General features: G+C 41.5%; 1 protein-coding gene across 1 annotated transcript in view; it reads right to left on the bottom strand.

The window, feature by feature from the left end:
• The window catches only part of rad21b (RAD21 cohesin complex component b), a 41,858-nt gene extending 21,747 nt beyond the window's left edge, over positions 1 to 20,111 (bottom strand). Inside the window, exons 1-4 of the mRNA XM_059984066.1 lie at positions 19,854 to 20,111; positions 2,296 to 2,473; positions 1,427 to 1,556; positions 175 to 274 (exon numbers count right to left, since the gene is read on the bottom strand). Of these exons, the coding sequence (XP_059840049.1) occupies positions 175 to 274; positions 1,427 to 1,556; positions 2,296 to 2,439 (374 nt within the window). The 5' untranslated portion in view covers positions 2,440 to 2,473; positions 19,854 to 20,111. The remainder of the gene's footprint in view (positions 1 to 174; positions 275 to 1,426; positions 1,557 to 2,295; positions 2,474 to 19,853) is intronic.
• Positions 20,112 to 27,390: the final 7,279 nt, after the last annotated feature.

The following is a 27,390-nucleotide window of genomic DNA, read 5'->3' on the forward strand; positions in this document are numbered from 1 at the left end:
CATCTAAAACAAATTGCTGCACCTTTTGTTTCCCTTAATCTATTCTGCCCAATCTGACAACCAAATTTTAATGTTAAGATTATTCCCGACTATGATGTTCTCTTGAGTCATGATCAGTTCTCAAATGTTTTGTGTGATATCTAGGAAATGGTCTTAAAAATTTCGAGCACTTACTCTAAGTCTGGTAGTGGTTGGTCAAAATCATGAAATTCTTCGGGCAAGGTGATAGCATTGTACGCAGCTTCTCGGTTCTCTTCTGGAAGATCTACCACACCTATAAAGCACATAAAATGTAAATAAGTTTGGAAAATATCCATTTATAATTTCAGCATTGTTACTGCACATGAAATGAGAAAAGCGAAACTAGAAAGGGTATGCCAAAGTATCACAGGGCCACCATTAATTACCAGATTTAAGATGAGCTCCAAATGTGACCCATGACTGAATGAATCATAATGTACAATTAGACAATAGTATTGAATGCATATTCATTAGGCAATTTTAGAGTTTCAGTTCAAAATAACACAATTAGAAATTTGAATATGATTTGAGCCTGTCTGTCTTCTGAGATCGAACCACATTGACTTTGTGACTCCAGACTGAAGCTTCTCAGTCTGACCTCAGCAGCCACATGCATCAATAATGAAAACACTGAAATCATGTTAATCACAGAAGAGTCAAACTGCAGAAGGAATTTTCACTGGACCCAACATACGATTGCTAACTTTACTAAGTCTGCTCGCTCCATTTCTGGAATGCAGCAAAGGACAAAAAAAAAGTGCTGCCGTTCTAAACTTACATATGGTATAATGTATATTTTAAGAAGAGTTTAGTTTGAACCTCCAAAGTGAAAGTTTTGCAATTAGCATGATGATAAAATGTGGCAATTATTTTAGACTGTAAATTATAAATGCAGGTATGGGCTTTCTAATTTTCTCTCTTCCGTTTGAAGACAATAAACAAAGTCTCAGACACATTCCTACATTCTGCATCAATTTTACTCAATGTATTAGAATGTGAAATGTTGATATCATTGGGTACGCCATAACTACTAGCTTAAAAAGCAGCTGTTCAGAATAATTGACATTGGCAGCAATTCACATTCTACCATAATGCCAACAAATAACAGGACACACAAGAGCCTCAGCAATTCAACAAGCCTGGCAGTTTTTTTTTCGTCCTATCTCCATTTGTAAAGAATTAATATTGCACCAATGGATCACTCTTTGATCTATCTATATTAAATGAGAACCAATTAATAAATATACAGCAAGAAGCAAACCAGTTTAAAATTGTATAAGCTGCCTCTCCAAGGTTCTAATGTGTAATCCTGTCATTTCTAAATACAACTATTTCTTTTGTGTTCCGTCCTTTACTTTTTAAGATACCAGAAACATTATTAGTATGCAAATAAAGTATATTCTACCTGGACGAAAAGCCATTTTAATCTTTATGAAGGCTTCATTGCAGTCTGCCAAAAGATATTTGGCTTTTCTGTGATAAATCCTTACCACACCGAGCAAAAGATGCCCAGAGGTCCGCAAGGCCATCTTGACCTGGAAAACAGAGCATAAAAAACTGACACTAACAATTTTTCCAAATTATCAAGCACCAAATCTATCGATTTCTGAAACAATGGGATGTATAAGATAAAAATGCTTTAAAATAATTAAAACTAGTCTATCAAAACAATCTTTATCTTAAAGTTCAAAGTAAATTTATTATCAAATTGTCACCGTCTGCTACCCTAAATGTTTTCTTGCAAACATTCACAATAGATCAAAGAAATGCAACAGAAAAAAAATTATTCAAACTGTTACTCAGCTGCATTAGGTTTTCATAACAATATTGACAATATAAGATTAAACCACTGTCATTTCTAAATTCTATACAGTAACTGCTCAGTTACCCAGCACTTCACAAATTTTCACATTCTGTGGATGGAGTACTAGGGAGAGACAAAACAGACTGTGCCAGGGTAGCTAGAGGGATTGACAGTACTGAAGAAATGGCTAGCTGAGCTCAGGCTACCCTTTCAAATGATCCACCTGTCAGAGAACTCCGCTTTTAGTGCAGGGGAATTATGGAGTCCTGGTAGACAATATAGGTGGACGTTAATACAGATTTTGGAAGTCCTACATTGAAGCACTTGGTCCATGCACTCTAGGTGCAAGCAAAGAATTAAGCTACCTGAACAAGCAGCAAACATGTACCACATGCTACAATGTAGACAGCGGAGATCAGCATTTACAAAAAAGCATGTTAATAATTCCTTTCAAATATTGGCTGAATTACCTTCGGGGAAATAATGCTTTCCACACTGCTCTCCAGATTACATTCAAATACATGGGCTTTCGTCAGCTTCTTGTCCCAATGGGCTGCAAGCCAAATTTTGGCAAGCGGTCCCCTTTTACTCAACACAAAGTGAGCGTAGAACATCTTGCGTGATCACTTGCAGCACAGGATCATAAATCTAGATAAAAGTAAAATATCAAAAACTTGTCAAGAACAGATTTACTCCATATTACAATGCAAATATTTCACCCCAATGTCCCCATCCTAAATTCAAGTGCTAGTGTTCATAAAAACAATGCAAGAAAAACTATTCAAAATGTTCACAAAAATAAACAATGTTTGCCAGAACAGTACTTAGTAGATTAATATGCGCAAAGCAGAAAACATCAACCATTCAACTTAAATTTTTATCAATGGTAAACAAGTCACATAAGGATTCACAATATCTTATTTTGAAGAAATTACACATAGATATCATAGAGAAGTGATCTCAAAATAACTGAAAATAGGCACAAACATCTTTTGTTTTGGCACATTTAAAACAAACGGCAAACTTCTGGTAAACAAATTAATTTCAGAGTCAAAAACAAACATATCTCCAGAAATTTTCTTTGAACCCATTCAACCATTTACTTTAAAACTACACTCCCTGGTTGGAGTCCCTCAGACAAGGGAAACAAATTCCATGCATATTTTGACAATGCAACTTATTCTTCTAAATGTTTAGAAGAGTTACGAGTAAAACTCTAATAAGTAATTTGAATTACTCGGCTTCTGGCAGGATGATATTACCAGTACTCCTTATAAACTAACTGCTTTATCTCTAACATACTCCTTAAGAACACAAGAAAATAGCTGTAGACTGCCAAGCCTGCATGATCAATAGCTGATCAATGGGTCTTCAACTCCTCATTTGCCACTTCCCTTGTAATCATCAATTCTTCCATCTTTTAAATATAAGCATATCCAAATGATCCCATTAAAATCACATGCTCCCAATTGCTACACTGCCTTTAAACTCATGGGGATTCTCACTCCTCAAGCTCCTTTTTGCCAGGAGTCTGTCTGCTACCTTCCCTTTATACCCAGCTCATAAACTTTCTTTAAACTCACCTGGTTAACTGGCAAATTTATATAACTGCACAAATCTAAATTAAATGAAAAACATACAGAAAAATAACTTAATTCTGTTGTAATTACTTTTTGCTCATTTGTTACAAAAATCACTACCACTAGGAAAGTGAAAAAAGCCCACTTATGAGGCAAAAAAATAAACCAGACAGTCGGAGACAGAGAAGGATTAAATATATTTATTCTGCTTTTGAAGAATTTAAGCAGGATATGTAAGGTATGGAAAAAAAACAAATAGAATACTAACTATAGGCAAGAGCTGAGTGTAATGGAAACATCCAGAATACAATAAATATGTGACAAGAGCACAGCTTAATACAGAAGTTCCCAGAAAGGCAGCAATGTTGGTGCATCTTTTACAGCAAAAGTACATGGAATTAAAACATCTGAAAAAGTCCTTCCAGCACTACCTAAATTAGTTATGAAATTTAATTAAGAATTAATACTAGTAGCAGAAGAAGCCATGTTAGCTCATAATGGAAGTGATGTACAGACTCTCTAATTGGGATCCCACAGTATGGCAGCATTAACGGTTAGAAATAATGGGGACTTGGCAAAAAGGCAATGATAATCATTGGTCATTTATTGTATTGGTAGTTGCACATCATCCTTCTCCCCCCACACACACTGCTAATTCCAGAGAGACACTGCAGGAGCTCCACAGTGCCGGTGACTTCTAAACCAAACACACTGATATTACCTTCATCACTGAGGTCTATTTTAACCAAGTGAACCCAAAGACAGTTCTGCCTGAATTCCACCAGCATATTCATTTCTCTACCAGAGGTAAAAATACACGAGACTTGGTTTATACTAGCATAGCAGGTGCCTACAAATCCCACATTGGCCTCTCAAATCACTTAGCTGTAATGTTAATTCCAGCAAACGGTCAAAGCAGTTCTGAAGGTGGTGAAATCCTGACCTGAGAGTGCAATCTCTGCGCTGCAAAACTGCTTTGATCATAAGAACTGGAGAATATTCAGGGAGGCTGCTACCTATGGGAACCATGTTAATATCAAGGAATATGTGGATTCTGTGACCAGCTACATTAGAGAAGTGTTCTGAGGTTGCTAATATCACAAAACACATCCCAGTGAGGGCAAATCAGAAGCCATGGCTTACAGCAGAGGTCTGTGCCAGGCTGAGGGATCGTGATGCTGCTTTTAAATCGGGATGCAACAAATCTCAGGGAAGCAGGAACAGTGCTTTCCCACTCCATCAGAGAATTTACAGACATTCCAGAGAGTTTACAGCCATTTCTGCGATACCAGAGACACGCAGCACATGTGGTAAGGAATTCAGAGGATTACAGACTACAAGCCTACCCTGCTTATCAGTGAACATAAGAAATAGGAGCAAGAGTAGGCCATCTGGCCTGTCAAGCCTGCTCCACCATTCCACTAAGATCATGGCTTATCTGACCATGGACTCATCTCCAACAACCTGCCTTTTCCCCATAACCCTCAATTCCCCTACTATGCAAAAAATCTATCCAACCTTGTCTTAAATATATTTACTGAGGTAGCCTCCACTGCTTCATTTAGCAGAAAATTCCACAGATTCACCACTCTTTGGGAAAAACACACTCATCTCCGTCCTAAATTTACTCCCCCGAATCTTAAGTTTATGTCCCCCAATTCTAGTCTCATCTACCAGTGGAAACAACTTTCCTGCCTCTATCTTATCTATTCCTTTCATAATTATATATGTTTCTATAAGTTCTCCTCTCATTCTTCTGAATTCCAGTGAGTACAGTCCCAGTGTAATATTAAAAAGTTAGCATCTCGTAGGCTGCTTGTGACCCTGGCTATTTTTTGTAAGGGTTGTAGCAGCTATGAGCTTGAGAAAAAAGAGTATAGATGCACAAATGCTTTCCCATAAAATAAGCTAAGTATATGCAATCTGCGCTTAATTTTGGTTTTGCTTAGGGTAACGTATCATTGCTTGATTAATTGCTGTGAGAAACCTATTGTGCCTTGTATTCCTAATGGGACCTGCAAGATAAGCATAAAAAAAAGTGGCTATTTCCAAGGGCAGGAAGCTTTGGATGGTAAGACTGTGCCTGTCTGCATCCAGACACAGCAGCAATTAAAACTGTTAAACAAATAATTTATGATTGATAACTTTAACAATACTCATCTGTTAAGGGGGGGGGGGGTGAACCCACATCTATGTATGTGACTGCATGATATAAAAAGAACTGCATTTGCTTCAGGAGACAGAGAGCCTCCAAGCAGCCTCTGAGGGAGAGTGCTTAAGGAGGGTTCTCTCGAGTAACTTGCTAACAAAGAGTTAAAGTTACTTTCACCGTAGTACGTGGTGTCTTTGAATCGGGTAGATCGAAAGAAGTTTACAGCAATTTGGCGAGCCAGCCAGGAGCTCAAGACAAGGTACATCCATACAGACGGTGTCAGTGGTTGACTCTGTGGCAACGACCTGAGGTGGATGGGCCCACGAGGTAAGATTTACCTTGATCCCTCTCATTAGTTGACCACTTTGGTGACCCTTTTGTCTGACGGGTGACCCTCTGACGAGCTCCTGAAGAACCACAGTTAAACTACCCAAGTACTACAGTAACTAAGAGGGTGCGGTTAGAGTCCTCAATCTTAAGGTACCTGGGGTTAGAGTCCTCAATACTTTGAAGTATAGTGGATAATATTGTTTGAAAGTGCCTGTCTCAGACACCCTGCCTTAGACCGGTTGTTAAGAGGGGAAATCCCCCACACGAAGGTCAGGACCCTGAAGTGGGTGCAACACAGCACTAGGTTAAAAAAGGGTGAATAATTTGAATTCTGAAATGGTTCAGAACCTTGATAAATCAGGATCTAACACACCTTTATTTGATCTTTATAAAGACAACCTGGGGGATGAAAATGATTTTTGCAGACTGTCAGCGTCACTGAATAAAAAACTAGGGAATGAGATATAGCCACTAGGTGTCAGCTGGGATCTGGATAAATGCACCAAAGCAGAGGAAGCACTGTGGAAACGGGTCTGCAGAAAGGTGGAAAATATTAATGTCAACAGGGAGAAAGACATGAAAGGAACGAGAAGCGGGGAAGTAAAAGTGGTGATCGCAAAGGTGAAGCGGAGGTACCTCCTGACATGTTTGGTTTGCCCGTTGTTTCAAAATGGTGATGAGGATGAAACTGAGGAGAATTGGATGATCCACCCCACCGCTCCCATATACCCTCTGATCCCACGTACCTCTCAAAAGGACACAACAACCCCACCCTAGGAACAGTACTGTGACCCTGTTGCAACACAGACCAGGAGTCAATCAAAACAGAACAACCACCCTTAGCACACATTAGGGTTACAGGATGCTACCTCTGTGGCGCCTCTGATCATTGGCAAGGGGAATGTCCCTATCGCCAATAACAGTCCAGGCCCCTGGGTCAGCAGCGACCATTCACTGCCCATACCCCATTTTCTGCCTGACTAGTTGATCAGCCGGATACTGGCTTGATGTTCCCTGTCCTCCCTGTCCCCTCTGTCCCTGAAGAACAGCACATATTTAACCTACTAGTGGAAGGCAACAGTATCCCCTTTTTGCTCGATACTGGAGCAGCTACATCAACGCTTGAATCTTCCTGTATCAATCAACATGGTTTCAGGATGTCAGACACCTCAGTGACTCTGAGTGGCTTAATGGACCAAGAAAAATCCTACCCACTGACGAAACCCCTACAAGTCCAATTTGGGGTCCGACGGAGTAACAATTCAGTTCACCCAAACTCCAGACTTCGGAGTTAACCTAGCAGGGAGAACCCTGCTGTGCTCCCTCTGACTTAAATTAAAATGTCTTGATGCTAGAATTACTATTAGTGCTCCTGACTCCAGAAGGACTTTTTTGGGTCTACCATTCTCCTCAGTGGTGGGCTGTAGACCTTCGGTCCGGAGATTTCAACCCACCCCTGAGGTGCCTGACCCAAATGCAACACTGGGAATGACCCCTCAGGGGTCTCACAGGAATCCAAAACCCCTTTGTGGGCAGCATGGTCAGCATTATTGTTCTGGAGACATAAAGGGTAAAGAGGAAGCAGCATTATTAGTTCAGGTGCCTACTGAGATACAGAGTCAGTTGGGTCTTGTGTTCCCCCCCACCCCCCACATAACCTTATCAGTGGCTGTGGGACACAAGCCAAAGGAGTTAGGGTTTCTAACCTGCTGACTGCAGGAACAGGCAGACCCAAGCCTCCTTGGAACTCCCCAGATGTTACCAGATGGAATTTTGACTTATTACCTTACCCCTTTCTCGGTTACAGGCTGGGTCCATTGTCACCAGTCTCACCGTCTCGCCTCGGATGAGCCAGCCCTGACTTATGGGCTGCATCGAAGGTTGAGGTAGGACTAACCTCTACGGCCCCAGTGCAAATTCAGTACAGCTGCCCCCCATTCCACAATACCCCCTTCGGAAGGATGCTATTGAGTGTCACTTCCCTGGTGTACTCCTTTTGCAAACAGGGTATCTTGGTCCCTTGCCAATCACCTTGTAACACCCTTTTCTACCCGTCCCCAAATCTGGATAGACAGGAGTGGCGCCTGGTACAAGATTTATGGAAGATAAATGAAACAGTTGAACCTTTACATCCTGTCACCCCCAACCCCGCCACCATTCTTAGTAATGTCCCTGCGGTGGGTCAATGATTGGAACAGTCCAATTAAAGGATAATGTGAAAATAATGGAGCATGTGAAAGGCCCTGCCCCGATGAAAGCTACAATTATTAGTAAGCAACGCAGTGGTTTAATTATTGAAATACATATGTTTCTTTAGTGTTTTATATGCATAGAAAGGTAAAATATATACTATATACTAAGACAAATGTCTGACTACCTGACGCTAAATAATACCAGAGTATCTGTTCCGACTTGCATACAAATCCAACTTAAAGACAGACTCAGGAACAGAACTCATTTGTAACCCGGGGACTGCCTGTATGTAGAAAGATGCAAACAGTCCCTCAAGCAGGAACAAACGAAAAACATTACTGCTGAAATGGTAAGAGACTGCTAAAAGATTAGCTTTTACTCGTTACATGTATATAAAAATCACCCAGTGAAGAATATATTATGCATTAAATCAGAGGATTGTTCTGGGTAGCCTGCAAGTGTCACCACGCTTCCAACGTAACAAGCCCACTACTCACAAAGCCTAACAGTACGACTTTGAAATATGGAAAGAAACCGGAGCACCTGCCTTTGGAATTCTTGCACAAAGGAGATGGAAGCAGAGGTTTTAATATTTTTAATGACAGAGATAGTTGGAACATCATTACCATAAGAGCACAGGAATGTAAATTTGTAGTTACTGACAGATAAACAGGACTTTTTTTTAATTAAGTTGACAAAGTGAGTTTGAGAGAGCCAGTGATCTATTTCTGCTCTTAATCCTTATATCAAGGAGGTGTGACAACTAAGAAACGGAAATTAAACTAGGAAAAGGAAACTAATGGAATTGTTCATTTAGAGGTTTTAAATACAAGAACTTAAGAAATAGGAGCAGTAGGCAATCTGGCCCGTCGAGCCTGTTCCGCCATTCAATTAGACCATGACTGACCTCGCCATAGTCTCATCTCTACCCACCTGACTTTTCCCCATAACCCTCAATTCCCCAAATATCACAAATATATGAAATGATTATATAAAAATAGCTATTCTAAAATACTTCCTGAATAATGGTCAAAGGGGAATGATCAAGAAAATAAGGATTCTATTAAGTAATGTGGCCTCACAATGCAAAAAGCAGATGACCAAAATTTAAATGATCGGTGCAACAAAACTTAAAGGCAGTTAATGTACTGACTCTTCAAAAGGAGCAATCTATCCAATCCAGTGTTATCATTTCCCTTATCCTCATTCTTCCTCTGAAAATATGGAGTTCTTTTCAAATTATGCGCTATTTTGCACTTAAGTGCACTCTATATGGTTCAGGCAGGTGGGGCACATCAGCCTTAGACGGCAGCCGCCTTGGAGAAGAAAAACTCTGATTTTAAACCTCCGCTGCTTTGCGGCCATTCCCACCCATGGGAAAGGCTTCGGGAGTAAATCCCAAGGAAGAAATCCAGAGCCAGGGTTCCTAAGGCAGTTTGATGTAGATTACAACTTCACTCTGGCAACCTCTGTGACGACACTGGTGCCATCACTGGCATGTGATGTGAAATTTGTTAACTTAGCAGCAGCAGTTCAATGCAATACATAATATAGCAGAGAGAAAAAATAATAATAAATAAAAAATAGTAAACAAGTAAATCAATTATGTATATTGAATAGATTAATTTAAAAAAGTACAAAAACAGAAATACTGTACATTAAAAAGAAAGTGAAGTAGTGTCCAAAGCTTCAATGTCCATTTAAGAATCAGATGGCAGAGCGGAAGTAGCTGTTCCTGAATCGCTGAGTGTGAGCCTTCAGGCTTCTGTACCCCCTACCTGATGGTAACAGTAAGAAAAGGGCATGCCCTGGGTGCTGGACATCCTTAATAATGGATGCTGCCTTTCTGAGACACCACTCCCTAAAGATGTCCTGGGTACTTAGTAGGCTAGTGCCTGAGGTGAAGCTGACTAGATTTACAACCTTCTTTCGGTCCTGTGCATTAACCCCTCCATACCAGACAGCGATGCAGCCTGTCAGAATGCTCTCCATGGTATAACTACCAAAGCTTTTGAGTGTATTTGTTGATACGCCAGATCTCTTCAACTTGAAGCTGCTCACTCCCTCCACTTCTGATCCATCTATGAGGACTGGTGTGTGCACCTTCGCCTTACCCTTCCTGAAGTCCACAATCAGCTCTTTCGTCTTACTGACGTTGAGTGCAACGTTGTTGCTGTGGCACATCCCACTAGTTGGCATATCTCATTCCTGTACGCCTTCTCGTCACCATTGAAATTCTACCAGTATCACCTGCAAATTTACAAATGGTATTTGAGCTATGCCTAGCCACACGGTCATGTGTACAAAGAAAGTAGAGCAGAGGCCTAAGCACGCACCCGAGGTGAGCCAGTGTTGATCGACTATATGCTGAGCTATAGTTGAACAGCATTCTGACATAGGTGTTTCTGTTCTGTAGGTGGTCTAAAGCTGTGTGGAGAGCCATTGAGATTGCGTCTGCTATTGACCTACTGTGGCAATAGGCAAATTGCAATGGGTCCAGGTCCTTGCTGAGGAAGAGTTCAGTCTAGTCATAAACAACATCTCAAAGCATTTCATCACTGTCAATGTGAATGTTATTGGGCGATAGTCATCAAGGCAGCCCACAATATTCTTCTGAGACACTGGTATAATTGTTGCCTTTTTGAAGCAAGTGGGAACTTCTGCCCATAGCAGTGAGAGGTTGAAAATATCCTTGAATACTCCCACTAGTTGGCTGGGACAGGTTTTCGGAGCCTTACCTATCGGGACCTTGGGCCTTGTGAGGGTTTACTCTTGCATTGAGTTCATCTGGCAGTGAAGCATCGCTGCCATTCATACTATTGGGTTTTGCTTTGTAGGAAGTAATGTCTTGCAGACACCAGTCCACCGATTCAAAGCAGTCCTGTAGGTGCCCCTGTGCTTCTCTTGTGCAAACCTTCTTGGTCCTCACTACTGGTGCTGCAGTCTTCAGTCTCTGCCTATACTCAGGGAGTAGAAGAACAGCCAGATGATCAGACTTCCTGAAGTGAGGGCGTAGAAGAGCATGTTAGGAATTCTTGATGGTACTGTAGCAATGGTCCAGTGTGTTGTTTCCTCTGGTATTACAAGTGATCTGTTGATGGTAATTGCTTAGTGATTTTTTCAGACTGGCCTTTGTTAAAATCTCCCAAAACGATGGTGAAGGTGTTAGAGTGCACCGTTTCATGCATGTTGATCCTATTGCTCAGATCATCTAAAGCCTGCTTGACATTGGCCTGAGGTGGAATATCTTTACTGCTAGATATTCCAGGTCTGGTGAGCAGAATTGTGGCAGCACTGATATATTTGTGCACCAAGAAGAGTTGATCATGGGGCATACTCCTCCATCTCTGTTCTTTTAGAGGCTCTACAGATCTATCCTGATGGTGTATAGTAAACCCGTCAATCTGAATCGCTGCATCTGGTACGGGAGAAGGTCAACCAGGATTCCGTGAAAGAAAGGACACACGCTGTCCTAATGTCCCTCTGATTCAGCAATCTAGCTCTGAGATCATCGATTTTATTCACCAGAGACTACATGTTTGCCAGCAAGATAGTCAGTATAGGGAGCTTAAAATCCCGTTTCCTCAAACGCTCGTAATCCTGATCTGCGACCGCGCTTCCTCTAAGGTTTTCTCCATGGGCATTTCCAACCACAGACTGTGTTGTTTCCATCTTTTTAAAGCAGTGATAGTTTGTTTAAATGCACTAAGACATCTTTGTTGACTGTACTGACCTTGGAAGTAGTTGTGCTTTTTAGCTGTAACAGGCTGAAATGGGAATATTTAATCATATCCATTGAGAGTACTGCTGCTACTTGAGTCGTGCCTAGGCGCTTTAGAATACATAAACCCCCAGACTTATTTCCTGTATTTATCCAGCTTCACAACAAAACTCACTCAGGTGAAATACCCTGTCGCTGCACGACATCCATTAAATGGTCTTTCCTGCTCTCCTTGTTCTGTTAATTATTGAATCTGTTCATTTGTTAATATTTAAGTTTGATAGGTTACAATAGGTACATTTAATGTCAGAGAAATGTATACAATACATATCCTGAAATTCTTTCTCTTCGTAAAGTACTTGGAATACTGTGTCCAGTTCTGGTTGCCTCACTATAGGAAGGATGTGGAAGCATTGGAAAGGGTACAGAGGAGATTTATCAGGATGCTGCCTGGTTTAGAGAGTATGGATTATGAACAGAGATTAAGGGAGCTAGGGCTTTACTCTTTGGAGGAGGAGGATATGAGAAGACATGACAGAGGTGTACAAGATATTAAGAGGAATAAACAGAGTGGACAGCCAGCGCCTCTTCCCCACGGCACCACTGCTCAGTACAAGAGGACATGGCTTTAAGGTAAGGGGAGGGAAGTTCAAGAGGGATATTAGAGGAAGGCTTTTCAGAGAGTGGTTGGTGCGTGGAATGCACTGCCTGAGTCAGTGGTGGAGGCAGATACACTAGTGAAATTTAAGAGACCACTAGACAGGTATATGGAGGAATTTAAGGTGGGGGGGTTATATGGGAGGCAGGGTTTGAGGGTCAGCACAACATTGTGGGCCGCAGGGTCTGTAATGTGCTGTACTATTCTATGTTCTATGAACACCCACGTAAACAGAGGAGTGCCCCAAAGAATGAATGACAGATAAATGCTAGAACCCCAAAGCTCCCCAGCACCCCCTTCCAAGCAGAAGCAAAGCGACGGCCCCCTCACCCACCAGCCAAAAAGCTTCAGCATCCTCCACTGACCACACAAGCATGCAGCAAAGCATCAATATAAACGCAGTACCCCAGACTGCTCATTCACCCAGTATTCGACATACCACATGCGCTCTCTCCCCTAATAAGGGGAAAAGAGGTTTCCCCTATCAGCAAGTGGGGAGGCATAACAAACAACTCGCTGATTTAGAGAGGTGTTAAAAGTCTGTTGTGTCACTTCTTCTGTCCTCTGAGCTGAAAGATTACTGACATTTGTGTAGGTGACTGTTCTGCTAATTGTTGTTTGCTCATTGCTGTTTGCACTATTGTCTTGTAAATTGTTGGTTGCTATTCTGTTGTCTGTTACTGTATTAGCCTGTTTTATGCTTGACACTGAATCACAATGAATTCGGGAATGTTTCACATACTGGTAATAAATTATTCTGATTTTATCACTTTTAAACCTTTATTGAAAACTTCAATCTTGATCTCAAAGAGATCAGAATTTTTCACAATCATTCATGGCTATAACTTAATTAACACATTAATGGCCAAATTTGTGGCCTTACTAAAAGCTCGTGCAAATAAAACAGCGCAAAAGGTGGATCTGTGGTTTCTTTTCTCCAAGGTGAGCACAATTTGCTTTATGCTAAATTGAAAGCCTAGGGTTCTGCAGGAAGGAGTGTTCAAGTGCCCCAATGAAGGGTGAAAACAAATAAAAGGAAATGTGCTGCATCTCCTGTATGAAAGGGGAATGAAAGTTGGTGAATATGGAACAGTGAAGCAGAATTGCATCAGAATAGTACCTTCAAATTGTTCTGGAATAGGATGGAAGGGTGCGTCATGATTTCTTTTACAGTGAGGATTACCACGTGTTCTCATGAGTTTACTGATTTCTGCTATTCACTCTGGAAACCGGCAATCACCACTAACTATAAAACTGGTTGACATAAAATAATTGCAACCTAATTAATTTCTTTCATATGTTCAAGTGAACTTGCATGTGATGAGAGTGTCTTGGACCTCCAGGTAGTCCACAGCAGGGGTGATTGATAAGTCTGTGGCCATAGGACGAAGGAGATGAGTTATACAGCTCCAGTTACATGCACGTGCAGTTCTGAGTGATTATGCAGAAAGTTTGAAATTAATAACTAATCTTCTACCTTAGGCCATAAATTTATCAATCACTCCATGCTGTGGACCACTTCTGGAGGTCCACGACGCCGACTTCTACAAAGAAGGGATCCGTATGCCCCACGACCACTGAACTAAGTGTGTAAATGTAGGAGGGGACTACATTGAAAAATAAATGTGCTAGGTTTTCTGAAATTGATTCCTTCTACCTTAGGCCACGAACTTATCAATCACCCCTCGTAAATATGGTTCCTTTGTAGGACCTCACGTAACTCCACAGACAATAACTTATCTTTAAAATACATAATGTCTACTGATATTGTACTGTCAACCAGGAGTTGGACTCTTAATCAAATTACTCAGCAAACATTTATTTAAACAAAACATTACAGCAAACAGGCTGCAGATTCTATGTAAAAAGTATGGATACAGTAAACAATACATTTCCAAAATATCTTTCCCTGATAAAAGCCTATTTATTCTGAAAAGATGCAGGGAAATTCTATAATGTCAGCAGAAAGCATAGAGTGCAGGGTATTAACAAAGAAACTGGAAAGTCAACTCTGGTCCCTGAATGGCATCTATGTTCTGGCAGAGCACTCACTGCAACAGCCAATTTACTCACAATGTCCCACATAATACAAACTCAAGATTCAACAGTTTTTAATATCATTTCCAGTACACGTGTAAAAGAGATTGAACTGTTACTCCAGATGCAATGCCGCAAACAAAAAACACTAAGGAGCACCTTAGTAAAATAAAACACAATAGGTGTAAATATATTAAATAGCTTCTATACACTGATTGTATGTCCATGAAGTGATGCTAGACACAGGAGTGATGTTCAGAAGGTGACACTGAAAGGAAATGATAAAGTTGTAGTGGTGGGGAGTTAAGAGTGGGAAGATTTTGCTCAGCTTTTCTGCTTCGGTAAAGTAACTCTTTTTGAGTGTGGTGACCCTGCCACGTAGACTCCTCTGATGGAAGTGGTACAAACAGTCCATGAACAGAGTGGGTGGGGTCCTTCATAGAATCGTTGGCCTTTCCCAGCATTTTTCTACAAATACGTCTTGATAATGGTGCCGATGATGCATTTGGCAGTTTTGACTATTTTTGAGGAATAATCAGATGAGCAACACGGTGCGTCAGGTCGCATCAATGGTGGGAAATGGACACAAACTTTACAAGTTGAGATCCTTCATATGGACTTGATTTCAACATTTAAGAAAAGTTTGGATAGGTTCATGGATTGTAGGGATATGGAGGGCTGTGGTCTCAGTGCAGATCGTTGGGAGTAAGCAGCTGAAATGGTATGGCCATGGACTAGATGGGCAGATGGTCCTGTTTCTGTGCTGTATTTCTCTTTGACTAGAAAGAAAAGAACAGCCAGTATAAAAATGTGATGGGGGAAGGGAAGGTGGAGCAAGAGTTGGCAAATGGATCTAGGTGAAAGAGCGGGTAGAGTGGGAATGATAAGTGGAAGTGACAAAGGGCTGAAGTAAATGGAATTGAACAGGACAGGTTGTTGGGACAGTGGGATAATGCACTGAGCTGAGAGGAACTGGAGAAATGAATGTGTGGGTAATGGGCACATTGAGAGGGAGGGGAGGAGCAAGTAGGGGTGATGCAACTAGTGGGATAGAGGCGAAGGGGAAAATCAATTAATTGTTTCAATCGAAGATATTTGTACTTGTATTTGTATTTACATTATTTCTTACATCCAAGGGAGTAAAAAATCTTAATGTTGCATCGCCTTCACAATGTACAAGCAATGAAGAGGGTAAATGTGGGAGGATATTGCCCAAACACTTGATTGTAGCATACACAAAATGCTGGAGGAACTCAGCAGGGCAGGCAGCATCCATGGAAAAAAGTACAGTCGCTTCTTGGCCTTTTGGCTGAGATCAAATGTAGTCAACATTTCAGGCCAAGATCCTTCAGCAAGACTGGAGAAATGTATACATGCATGCAGAGTCAGATGTGCAATCAGATCAACGTGTATTGATAAATCTGATGGCCTGATGAAAGAAGCTGTTCCAGAGTCTGTTGGCCGTGGCCTTAATGCTGCAGTAACAGTTGTTAGACGGTAGCAGCTGAAACAGTTGGTGGTTAGGGTGACTGGAGTCCCTGATGATCCTCCAGGCCCTTTATACGCACCTGCTGCTGTAACTGTCCTGAATAGAGGAGAGTTCACATTCACAGATGCACTGGGCTATCCACACCACTCTCTGCAGTGCCCTGCAATTAAGGGTAGTAGTTTCCATAACAGCCAAGGACACAGCCAGTCAGGATGCTAATGATGGTGCCCCTGTAGAAAGTCCTGAAGATTTAGGGTCTCATGCTGAACTTCAGCTGTCCGAGGTGAAAGAAACGCTGCTGTACCTTTTTCACCACAAAGCAGTACATACAGTTCGGGTGAGATCCTTGGTAACGTGTATACCAAGGAACTTGAAACTACTCATCCTCTCAACTACAAGTCCCATTGATGTCAATAGGGGCTAGCCTGTCTGTTTTTCCTGTAATACGTGATCAACTGCTTTGCTTTTTAGAGCATATTCAACTCTGGTAATGGACTACTTGGACCTCATCATCAAAGACAATCAGGCACTGCAAACCTGAGATTATGAACAACAACAGCATGACTTAGCCAATTTACTATCTTGACAGTATCAGTTCATGGGTAATTTCAGTTATCAAGAATATAAATTTGAATACAGATTGGTTATAATGGAAAATTAAATCATATCACCAAGTGTGAAAACAAACAAAAAAAGACACCTGTGTACTTGCTCAGGTTAAGAGAACACATTGACTACATACCTTAGGGAAATGAACTGTGTGATGGGAAAAACAAGGAATTGCCAGGTAATACAGAACCTAACTCAAGCATCAGAATCAGGCTTGTACCATTGATATTCGGCATGTAAACTATGCTGCAGCCTATATTTGTAATTCTTAACTTTAAAAGTTTCAATGTCTTCAACTGAATATTTTTACTAAAGATCAAATTTTGTTTGCATCATATTCTTCCTCCTATTGAAAGTATCTTTTGGAATAGAGCATATTCTTTAAAGTTCATTACTTTAAACAAAAGCTCTCCAGTACAACTCCAAAGTCAGAGGTATGCAATACACCTTCAGCAGTAGAATGGTGTAGTACAGGGGTCAGCAACCTTTTTGCCTCTGTGGGCCAGATCGCGTATTAATGAGCGGATGGTGGGCCAGATAAATGCCAAAAAAAAATTTGAAATATGGGAATTATCCATTTAAATACATCTAATTATGTATTGCCTCAAATTAATGAATAATGCATGCTAGAAAATCATTTGTGCTTAAGGTTGCCTACCCCGGTGTAGTATTTTCATTGATTAGGTTGCTTACTTCCAAATATTTAGTTAAAACACATTTCTGAATTTTTTCAAAAAACACAATTCAGTGCTGAAAAACGTTAACAAACTTGTAGCTTTTATAATACTATCGTTAAAGACTTTTTTCTCTGATTACTTTTGCCAGTCCTTCATCTACCAAAAACTTCCGTATCTAGTAAAAGTGTTTGCAGATCAACCTGGTACATTGTAAATACAGTATATTATAAATGAGGAAATTCTTTGTAATGAAACCATGAATAAACATGAGAAAATCTGCAGATACTGGAAATCCAGAGCAACACACAAAATGCTGTACGAACTCAGCAGGCCAGGAAGCATCCATGAAAAAGAGTAAACAGCCAACATTTCAGGCCAAGACACTTCATCAGGACTGGTTTTCAACAGTCAGCTTTAGTGCAATATCTGTCAGCAAATGGGTTGTCAAAGAGGATTTGTCATAAATGCAAATTTCCCAGAAATACATTTGCAAGAAGAGAGGTTTTAAATTAGCATTTTGATGGGGTGGGGGTAGAGGAAGATTTGTATGCACAGTTAAATGATCCACCACAATCATCCTTAAATATCGAATGAACAGTCATGGTCACTCATAATATATCAATAAAATAAAGTGAATTTTAGATTAACTCCTAGCTTTTTCCTTAAACATAATATTCAGAAGGGAAAATTACTCTGACTAAAGTTCTCTCACTCACATAGCCCTTGCTGCAAGTCAAGTTTTCTCCAAACATAAAGCACAAATACATATGTAATGTCAATCTCGTCTGAAAAGATGTATAGAATCCTGTTGTAAATTCAAGATCCCCATTGACTCCTGAGTATTGTTGGCTCACAACCCCTCAAGTCAGAGAAGAAATATTCAGGATGGTACTGAGAACCTTACATTTTCTTATTAGGGCAATGCAGAAGCTGTGTAAATGGTGAAAGCAATGCACCCATCTACTATCTTCCACCTATCTAAGAGTATCTAACTGGCCTCATTAGCTACTCTGGAACCTTGAAAAACAGATTGAACAAGTCCACTTCAATCCCAAAGGAAAAACAGCACTATTATTTCTCCTAATCACAAATAAGCATGAAATAATCCTGAGCAACATACACAGAATGCTGGAAGTAAAAACAGATGACATTTTGGGCCAAGATCTTTCTACAGGACTGGAAAGGAAGGAGGAAGATGCCAGAATAAAAAGGTGAGGGGATGATAAGGAAGACTAGCTAGGTGAGGGTGAAGCCATAGTGAACAAAGGTAAAGGGCTGGAGAAGGAGGAATCTGAAAGGAGAGCATAGTAGACCATAGGAGAGAGGGTAACATGGGAATTCATAATTAAATTGTTTTAAACAACCAATAATTTATTAAGAAAATATTTTGAGTCTATAAATCCTATTTGACACCAAATACTACATTTTATAAAAAGGTCATCACCAAAATAATGATTCTGCCTTCCACTACAATTCTAAAATATTGGTACCTGGCATCTTTCAAAGCATGATAGATGGACCTTCCAAACAAACTTACATATTGTAAATTGAGCTTATGTTTAGAAAGTAAAAAAAAGCGACCTAGGCGGTAATACCATAAAGTTTTCACTTCAGCCTTACAGTAAAATACATCCAACCCGTCATATTTATTTTAAATTAACCTGCGCTATTGGGGCTTATTTCGTGAACAAAGGTACTTCTGTGACACCCTGCACATAAAAGGAATAGGTAAATTTAAGTGATTTCCCTCACCACCCCCTCGTTGCTATGAACGAACAGATCAAAATAAGAGAACAGTCTTACAATGTTGCAATGTCGATAAGTTTAATATGAGATGTGAATGTCAACATAGAAATATCAGGAACCCTACTAGCTCAGTAGTGACAACGAACAATGTTATATTAACAGAATTGTAACCTTGCGGGTTTGCCATTCTGGCGCCGAAAAGACTGTACTGTAATTGACTATAGCTTAATTGCAATGGGCACAAATCTAAACCAGCCTGAATAAAGCGCGGGCTGAAGAGAAAATCTTTAAACTGTTAAACTGTGTAAAATCCGTGCAGAGCCGCATAATCGAAGTCAGCGTCGCAATTACGCGAGAAATAACTTAAAAGACATTTTAGGAAGCCGTGTGCGGCGATAACACAAGAGGTATCCAACAATTACAGATTTAACGCTGGCACAGACCGCTATCTAAACCAGTTTTCCAATACAAAAACAACATAGGCCGCAATAAAATAAGTTACTCTCCTCCTGGCTCAGCTGCTTCTCAGTACGAGAAATAGAGAATAACGCGGCAACTCGAGGTCGAGGCCTCATCCACTGACGCCATTTTACCCGCAACGCTAAGGCTATTTCAAGAGGAAAGGGTACTCTATCTGCCGGTTTGCTCAGCTTTCCTCCCGCCCTTAAACGACAGCGCAGAAGCCCCGGACTCGGGAGACAGGCCGAGGCCCGAATCCGGGCCCTCACTCCTCCGCGTAGGCGCTGACGTCCGCGTCCCTCCTCCACCACAAATAAAACCCTTAACGTCCGGTTGCTGCGGACCACAAAACACGAACGCTTGCAGCCGTCACTTACGATGAAAGGTGCACTGCACGACCGCAGCCAGACTGCTTGCTTTGCGTTGCTTCCCCTCGCCCGTCGGTGCAGACGCCGCTCCGCACAACACCGCGGTACCCGCAGCCTGCGCTCGACAAGATGGCGGCAGCCGCTGCCACTTCCCGCCCAAAGAGGTTCAAACGCACCGGATGTTTACTGTGCGACGGCTGGAGGAGGGGAGAGTGAGGGTGGGTAGTGACGTCAGGCGGGGCAACAGTGAGGGTGGGGAGTGACGTCAGCCGGGGCAACAGTGAGGTCAGGGGGATAGAGAAGGGAGAGACATCAGATGGGGCAAGTGTGCAGTCAGGGGGGAATAGAGCAGGGAGAGTTGGGAGGGGAGAGATGTCAGACAGGACAAGAGTGACGTCAGGGGGATAGGTGGGGTGGGTGGGGAAGGAGAGAGAGAGAGACATCAGATGGGCCAAGAGTGCAGTCAGGTGGAATAGAGGAGGGAGAGTGGGGAGAGAGTGACAGCAAGTGGGGCAAGAGTGAGGCCATGGGATAGAGGAGGGAGAGTGGAGAGGTAAGAGATGTCAGACAGGGCAGGAGTGACATCGGGGGGAATGGGGGAAAGTGAGGGTGGGGAAGGGGAGAGAAGGGTGTCAGATGGCAAGAATGAGGTCAGAGCGGATAAGGGGAGAGAGGAAGGGTGGGGATGGGGAGAGTGAGGTCAGATGAATACACGAGGAGAGACTGAGGGAGGGGAGGGGGAGAGAGTGATATCAGATGGGGCAAGAGTGAGGTTAGGAGAACAGATGGGGTGAAAGTGAGGGGAAGGTGAATAGACAGGTCATGAGTGAGATGAGAGGGAACAGACAAGTGAGGGTGAGGGGAGGATTTAAGTCATAGGAGAGCAAAGTGAGGGGAAGGAGACCTGATGATGAGAAAAATGGCATTTTCCAGATTACATGAGGAAATCTGAAGATGCTGGAAATTCAAGCAACACACACAAAATGCTGGTGGAACACAGCAGGCCAGGCAGCATCTATCGGAAGAAACACTGTCAAAGTTTTGGGCCGAGACCCTTCGACAGGACACCAGATTTTCCAGATTATTAGGGTTTTTAATTATGGGTGATGTCTTCGTGAGGCACCACTTAACCAGCAGTTTCCATCATTGAGGACCCTCAATATCTAGGACGTACCCTCTTCTCATTCCTACCAGTCAGAAGAGCTTGAAGACCCACATTTAGGAACAATTTCTTTCCACTGCCATCAGACTTCTGAACAGTCCATGAACACAACCTAATTTTATTACACCATTTGTTTTTGTAAGTTACAGATATTTATGTCTTCGCACCGTACTACTTCCAGAAAACAACAAATTTCATTATAATGAAATATGTCACTTATAATAAATCTGATTCTGAAAGAGTGAGAGGGAACCAGAGTGACAGAAGGAGAATGAGCAAAAGAAGGAAAGATAAATTATTGTTCTATGGACTTAATGAGTATGCCTGCAAGAAAATGGATCTCAGGGTTCAAAGGTTAAAAGATTCATTTTACTGTCAAAGCAGGTATGTTTACAAATCTGTTATTTGCCTTCACCAGATAGCCATTAAATACAGAAAGACTATGGGTGCTGATGAAAGAAAAGATATCAACTCCCTCCCTAAGGCATGAAAAAGAAAAAGAGACAAAACTCACAGACTCCAAAATCCCACCCCACGGCAAATAAAACAGTGAAAATAACAATTTCTGACTGCCTCACCCACAGAAAAGAACAGCAACAGTAACAATCCCTGTCCCCCTCATTTGCAAAAAACAACAGCACTATGTTACGAATGTGGAGCAACTCTGCTGGGCCGAAGGGCGCAAAGTCGCCCCCTCCTTTTTGAGAACCACAAAATTGCTATTATTTTGGGTCTGATACCCAGGAAATGAGAGAGATACACATCATGTCAGTAATGAGAGAGAGAGATGCAGGATCACAGCAAAGGCAGTTGTTATAGACAATGCAGAATACACAACAAGGTGGAATGTCTCCTAACAAAGCAGAACGGAACCACTAATTACTGCTATTGTCTCTTGGAGAAGGAATTGTGTATTGAGTACTGTACTATTCATTGAAGCCCCTCAGGGGACAACCAGAATGGTCTGGTTGAAGGATTGCATCATCCCAACCTGATTGACATCTGAGACCCCATGAGTGAGGATAAAAAGTCGGGTCTGGGGAACACCCCTCAGGTGCACCAGGAGAAACGCTAGAAATCCAGTGACAGCGTTTTATAGTGAAAGCCGGTGAGAGCTCGTGTGTGTCCTCCCTTGCCTGGGTGGCGGGCTCATTACGGAAGAACGGTTTAGCTAAAGGAGAGGTCACACTTGAACGGCCACAACAATGAGACACCTGACGGATCGAAATCATAAATGAAGGTTGGCAAAAAAACAATAGCGGTAACTGTTCCCATTCTTCTATCTCTCTCTCTCTCCAACAATTGCAACACAGCGACAAACAAACACTGCAGCCTGTGTGAACTGAAACGAACTTTATATTTCCATTGGACAATTCATTATCCCCTAGACAACAATAGAGCTTATTTCTTATTGATTATTATACCTGCACTTTTAGGTTTAGTATTGACGACGGATATTATCTGTATATTTGCATTGATATTATTTTTGTGTATTTTTGCTAATAAATACTGTTAAAAATAGTATCACCAGATTCCAAAGGACGCCTCTACTTTTGCTGGTAAGTAACCCAGTTACGGGTTTCGTAACAACTATAATACCAAACCCCCAACTCTCCCACTCTTACACACAAAAAATTAACAGATCACTCACCTGCCAATTATCCACAAGAAAGAAAACAACAAAAAACTTAAGGAAACCAATATGAAGTACAGTCCACTGTGTTAACAACCAGCATAACCTCAGGATGTGCTGGGTCAGCCCACAAATGTCACCATTGATGGCCTAATAGATAATAACGAAGCAGCCTACAGAGCAGAAGTCATCACCCTGACACAATGGTGTCAAGAAAACAACCTCTCCCTCAATGTCGCAAAAATAAGGGAGCTGATTGCGGACTACAGGAGGAAGACAGGCTATTGACTTCAATGGTTCTGGGGTTGAGAGGGTGAACAGCTTTAAGTTCCTTGGAAAACACATCACTGAGGATCTCACATAGACTGTATATAATGGCTGTGTGGTGAAAAAGTCACAACAGCACTTCTTTCACCTCAGATGGTTGAAAAAGTTTGGTATGGGCCCCCAAACTCTAAGAATTTTCGATAGGGGCACAATTGAGAGCATCCTGACTGGCTGCATCACTACCTGGTATGGGAACTGTACTTCCCTCAATTACAGGACTCTGCAGACAGCCCAGCCCATCTGTAGATGTGAATTTCCCACCATTCAGGATATTTACAAAGAAGTATGTAAAAACAGCCCGAAGGATCACTGGGGATCCGAGTCACCCCAACTACAAACTGTTCCAGGTTCTTCTATCTGGAAAACAGTACAGCAACATAAAAGTCGGGACCAACAGGCACCCAGACAGCTTCTTCCACCAGGCCATCGGACTGCTTAATTCATACTGATACAATTGTGTTTCTATATTATATTGACTATTCTGTTGTACATACTACTTATTATAAATGACTATAAATTGCACATTCCACATTTAGACAGAGACTTCACGTAAAGATTTTTACTCCTCTTGTATATGAAGCATGTAAGTAATAAAGTCAATTCAATTCAATATATTCTGGCACCAATACAGCAGAGAAAGAAGGTGAGTGAGAGGCAGAGAGGAAAGAGAGGGAAAGGGGAGGGAGGGAGAGCCTGGACACTAGTTTCTGTGATTGCAAGGATCACCGCTGGAAGCTGAGATGTACAGTGAAACAGAACAGAAACAGCTCATTTGGCTCAGCTTGTCCATGCTGACCAAAACGTCTTAGTAAACTAATCTCATACACCTGTCCAAACGTAGCTATTGTACTCACCTCTACCACTTCCACTTGTTCCATATATGACGCATTCTCATTACACTCTGCAGAAAGAGGTTGTTGTCCCTTTTAAATGTCTCACCTTTTTGCACTCCAGCTCTTGATTCCCTTTCCCTGAGTAAAAGAATGTGTGAAATTCACCTTATCTATGCTCCTTCATGATGTTGCTCACCTCCGAAGTTCAGCTCTCAGGCTCCAACATTTCAAGCAACAAAGTCCTGGCCTGCCCAGCCTCTCCCACTACCTCATGCCCTTGAAGCCTGGCAACATTCTTCTTCCTTTTACTCCTTACAGTTTAGTGAAGTCTTTCTTGTCATGGGGTAACCAAAATGGTACACAATACTCCACGTGGGGCCCAAGTTCAACGTTCAAAGTAAATTTATTATCAAAGTACATGTATGTCACAATATACAACCCTGAGATTCATTTTCTTCCAGGCATTCACAGTAAGTACAAAAAACACAATGGAATCAATGAATAACAACACACAACAAAACAGACAACCAATGTGCAAAAGTCAACAAGCTGTGCAAATACAAAAAAAACCCAAAACAAAATGATATTAAGGCTCTACATGGGGAAATCTGCAGATGCTGGAAATTCATGCAACACACACGAAATGCTGGTGGAACGCAGCAGGCCAGGCAGCATCTATAGGGAGAAGTACAGTCGACGTTTCGGGCCGAGACCCTTCGTCAGGACCCTTCGACTGTACTTCTTCCTATCGATGCTGCCTGGCCTGCTGTGTTCCACAAGCATTTTGTGTGCATTGCATGATACTAAGGCTCTCTATCGGTTGGGGTCAGCCATGGATGTTGCATGATGTCCCAGCAGTCATACACAAACCAGGGCGGTATGATAAGGAGAGCTCAATGTTGTCTATGCAGCAGGTTTCCCTTCTCCACGCAACTGATGTATCCAAAGGAACAACAGAGACTGATACAATTAGGCACCACTGGCATTGCAGGTGTTGCCAGTCAGCACTGAATTCAATGCAAGACTGCCTAAGGGACTCCACCTCCAGATATTTCCTCTGGGGTTACTACTGAAGCTTTCCCCAAGTGTGAAAAGCCACAAGGCAACAGATGTTTAAGATCAAAACTTTCCTTCTGAATGAGCTGCCAATCATGGCTGACAAGCCCCATCTGCCTGAAGTAACTGTTTTTCTTAAGGTGCCAGTAGCCTGCCTTTGCCTTTTCTCCTGTCAGTAAAAATAGTTCTGCCAAGCTTAGTAGTTAAGCCACATATGAAGGCTAGGAGCTAGACTTGGTTTTCAGAGGCTATTTGAATAATTGCCATTGGGAGCATTTAATAGGTATTGAGAGCTTATTCCCACTAACACCCCGGGCAATGACAAACTTAAGGAACCAAAAATATTTTTATTATTACCAAGTTTGTTAATAATACTTTAATAATCAAGGCTATTTGAAAGGTCTCAAATAGTGTCTGTCAACCAAATCCAACTCCTGCCCTTCACGTGTGGCTTTGCTACTAAGCCCAGTGGAACTGTTTCTATTGACAGGAGAACAGGCAAAGGCAAGTTACTGGCGCCTTAAAACCAGACACTTTGGGCAGATGGAGCTCATCAACAGCAGTTGGCAGCTCATCTAGTAGAAGGCAAACTCCAGTCTCAAACCTCCACTGCCTTGTGACTAGGCCCACTCATGGGGAAGGCTTTGGGAATAAACCTCGAGGGAAAATTCCAGAGTTGGAGCCTGTATGGCAGTCCTACATTGAGTTCCATATAATACTGCCTCAGGCTTGCATATGTAGACAGCTAGGTTGCAATATCCACGGTCAACTCTGACCAATGGAGGCCTCAGCAGCAGCATTATTATCTAAGAGACGGATCACCTCATTGGCAATTTTGGCTGAGCTGGTTATGAATGCTTCAATCTAGTCTTTGGTAACTGCATTCAGGGTCCTGACTCTGCTGAGCACAGCAGTGTTCTTGGAAATTCCTCTGACATGCTGTTCAATGCTCTCTACCATTCATGTTTTGACTTGTGTTTATTGTTTACATTTTTAAACACTTTGAATCCCATTTTCTGAATTGCAGCTCATCATACTTATTTTACTTTCATATTCCATTTTGTTCTCTATCTGTCTTCCACCTCACCAATCAAATTTTTGTGATAACCTTCCTTTTTCTCATTTTAGTAGTTATATTTAGTTAACCACAAAGCTCTCATTTACACTTTGTGGTAATAAGTCTACATTCGAAATATTTCCTTTTTTTAAGATCCTTTATTGCATAATTTTTGCTTTTGCCTAACAACTTTTGATAACAATCTACTCGAGTCATGTTCTTCCTCAAATCTTTCTTGCTGCCGCCTGTAACGGGTTTGTACGTTTCCCCATGACTGCATGGGTTTCCCTTGGCTGCTCCAGTTTTCCCCCAGAATCCAAAGGCGTACTGTACTAGTTTTGATAGTTTAATTGGACAATTATAAATTGTCCCATAGTTAGGCTAGGATTAAATTGGGTGTTGCTGAGTGGCGCAGCAAAAAGGATCTTTCTGCACTGTTTCTCAATAAAATTAAAAAATAAATAAATCTCTCATTATACTTCTGCCATATAAGTATTTTTAATTTTGTTGACTTTAAACAGGGATTCTGACATTTCTGTCATTCTGTTTCATAGATGTCTGTGAAGAGTAAGAATTTCAGGTTGCATACTGGAAATATTCTCTGATATTACATTGAACCATTGAATGATATTACGATTCATGTTTCCAAATGCAATTTTAGTGAATCACACCTCAGCTATCTCACTTCATTTCCTGAATTAAATGCAATTCTGCTTTCTTGTTGGACTGGTAATACACAGACCAATAATGTTTTGTTCAATACATTCAAAAATTTCTGAATGATCCCTGTCACTCTCCGTGTATTAAAATAATTAGGTTTTCTCCTGCCTCACCTCTGTACTTGTTTCACATCTTGCTGTACATTTATGTGCTAATTTATGCATGATTTGATTACTACTTTCAAATTATAAATAGCTTTATAATGCATTAAATATTATTAGTTGCATACTGTAGATAGATTGGATGTCCAATTGTATCCGATGTTCACAGGAAACCTGTGGAGGAGAGATTTTTAAAGAGGAAAAGCTGTTGCACTGGGTTAGTTCCACTCTCTTGACAGCAGATGTCAGGGTCCAGTGGTATGAGCAGTCGTCACAGTAGGGGTCATCTTTGGTGAAAGTGAATGACTATGACTTCTTATGTGCCTTATCTGCTGAAGAAGCAGCATGATTGGGCAGCAGGGTACATTAATGGTTAGCACCACGCTTAACAGTACCAGTGACCCAGGTTCAATTCCCACCTCTCCTCCTGTGAGGAGTTTGTGCATTCTCAAACATTTTCCAGCACCTCTGGGTGCTCCAGTTTCCTCCCACAGACATACGGTATTGGTAGGTTAATTGGTCATTGTAAATTATCCCTTGATTAGGCTGGGGGTAAACCAAGGGTTGTTGAGCAAAGCGGCCGGAAGGGCCTACTCCGTGCGGTTTCTCAATAATAAAAGAAATAAATAATCAAGTCATACCCGATTAAATTGATTG

Source organism: Hypanus sabinus, chromosome 1 (genome assembly GCF_030144855.1).
Source record: "Hypanus sabinus isolate sHypSab1 chromosome 1, sHypSab1.hap1, whole genome shotgun sequence".
NCBI lineage: Eukaryota > Metazoa > Chordata > Chondrichthyes > Myliobatiformes > Dasyatidae > Hypanus > Hypanus sabinus.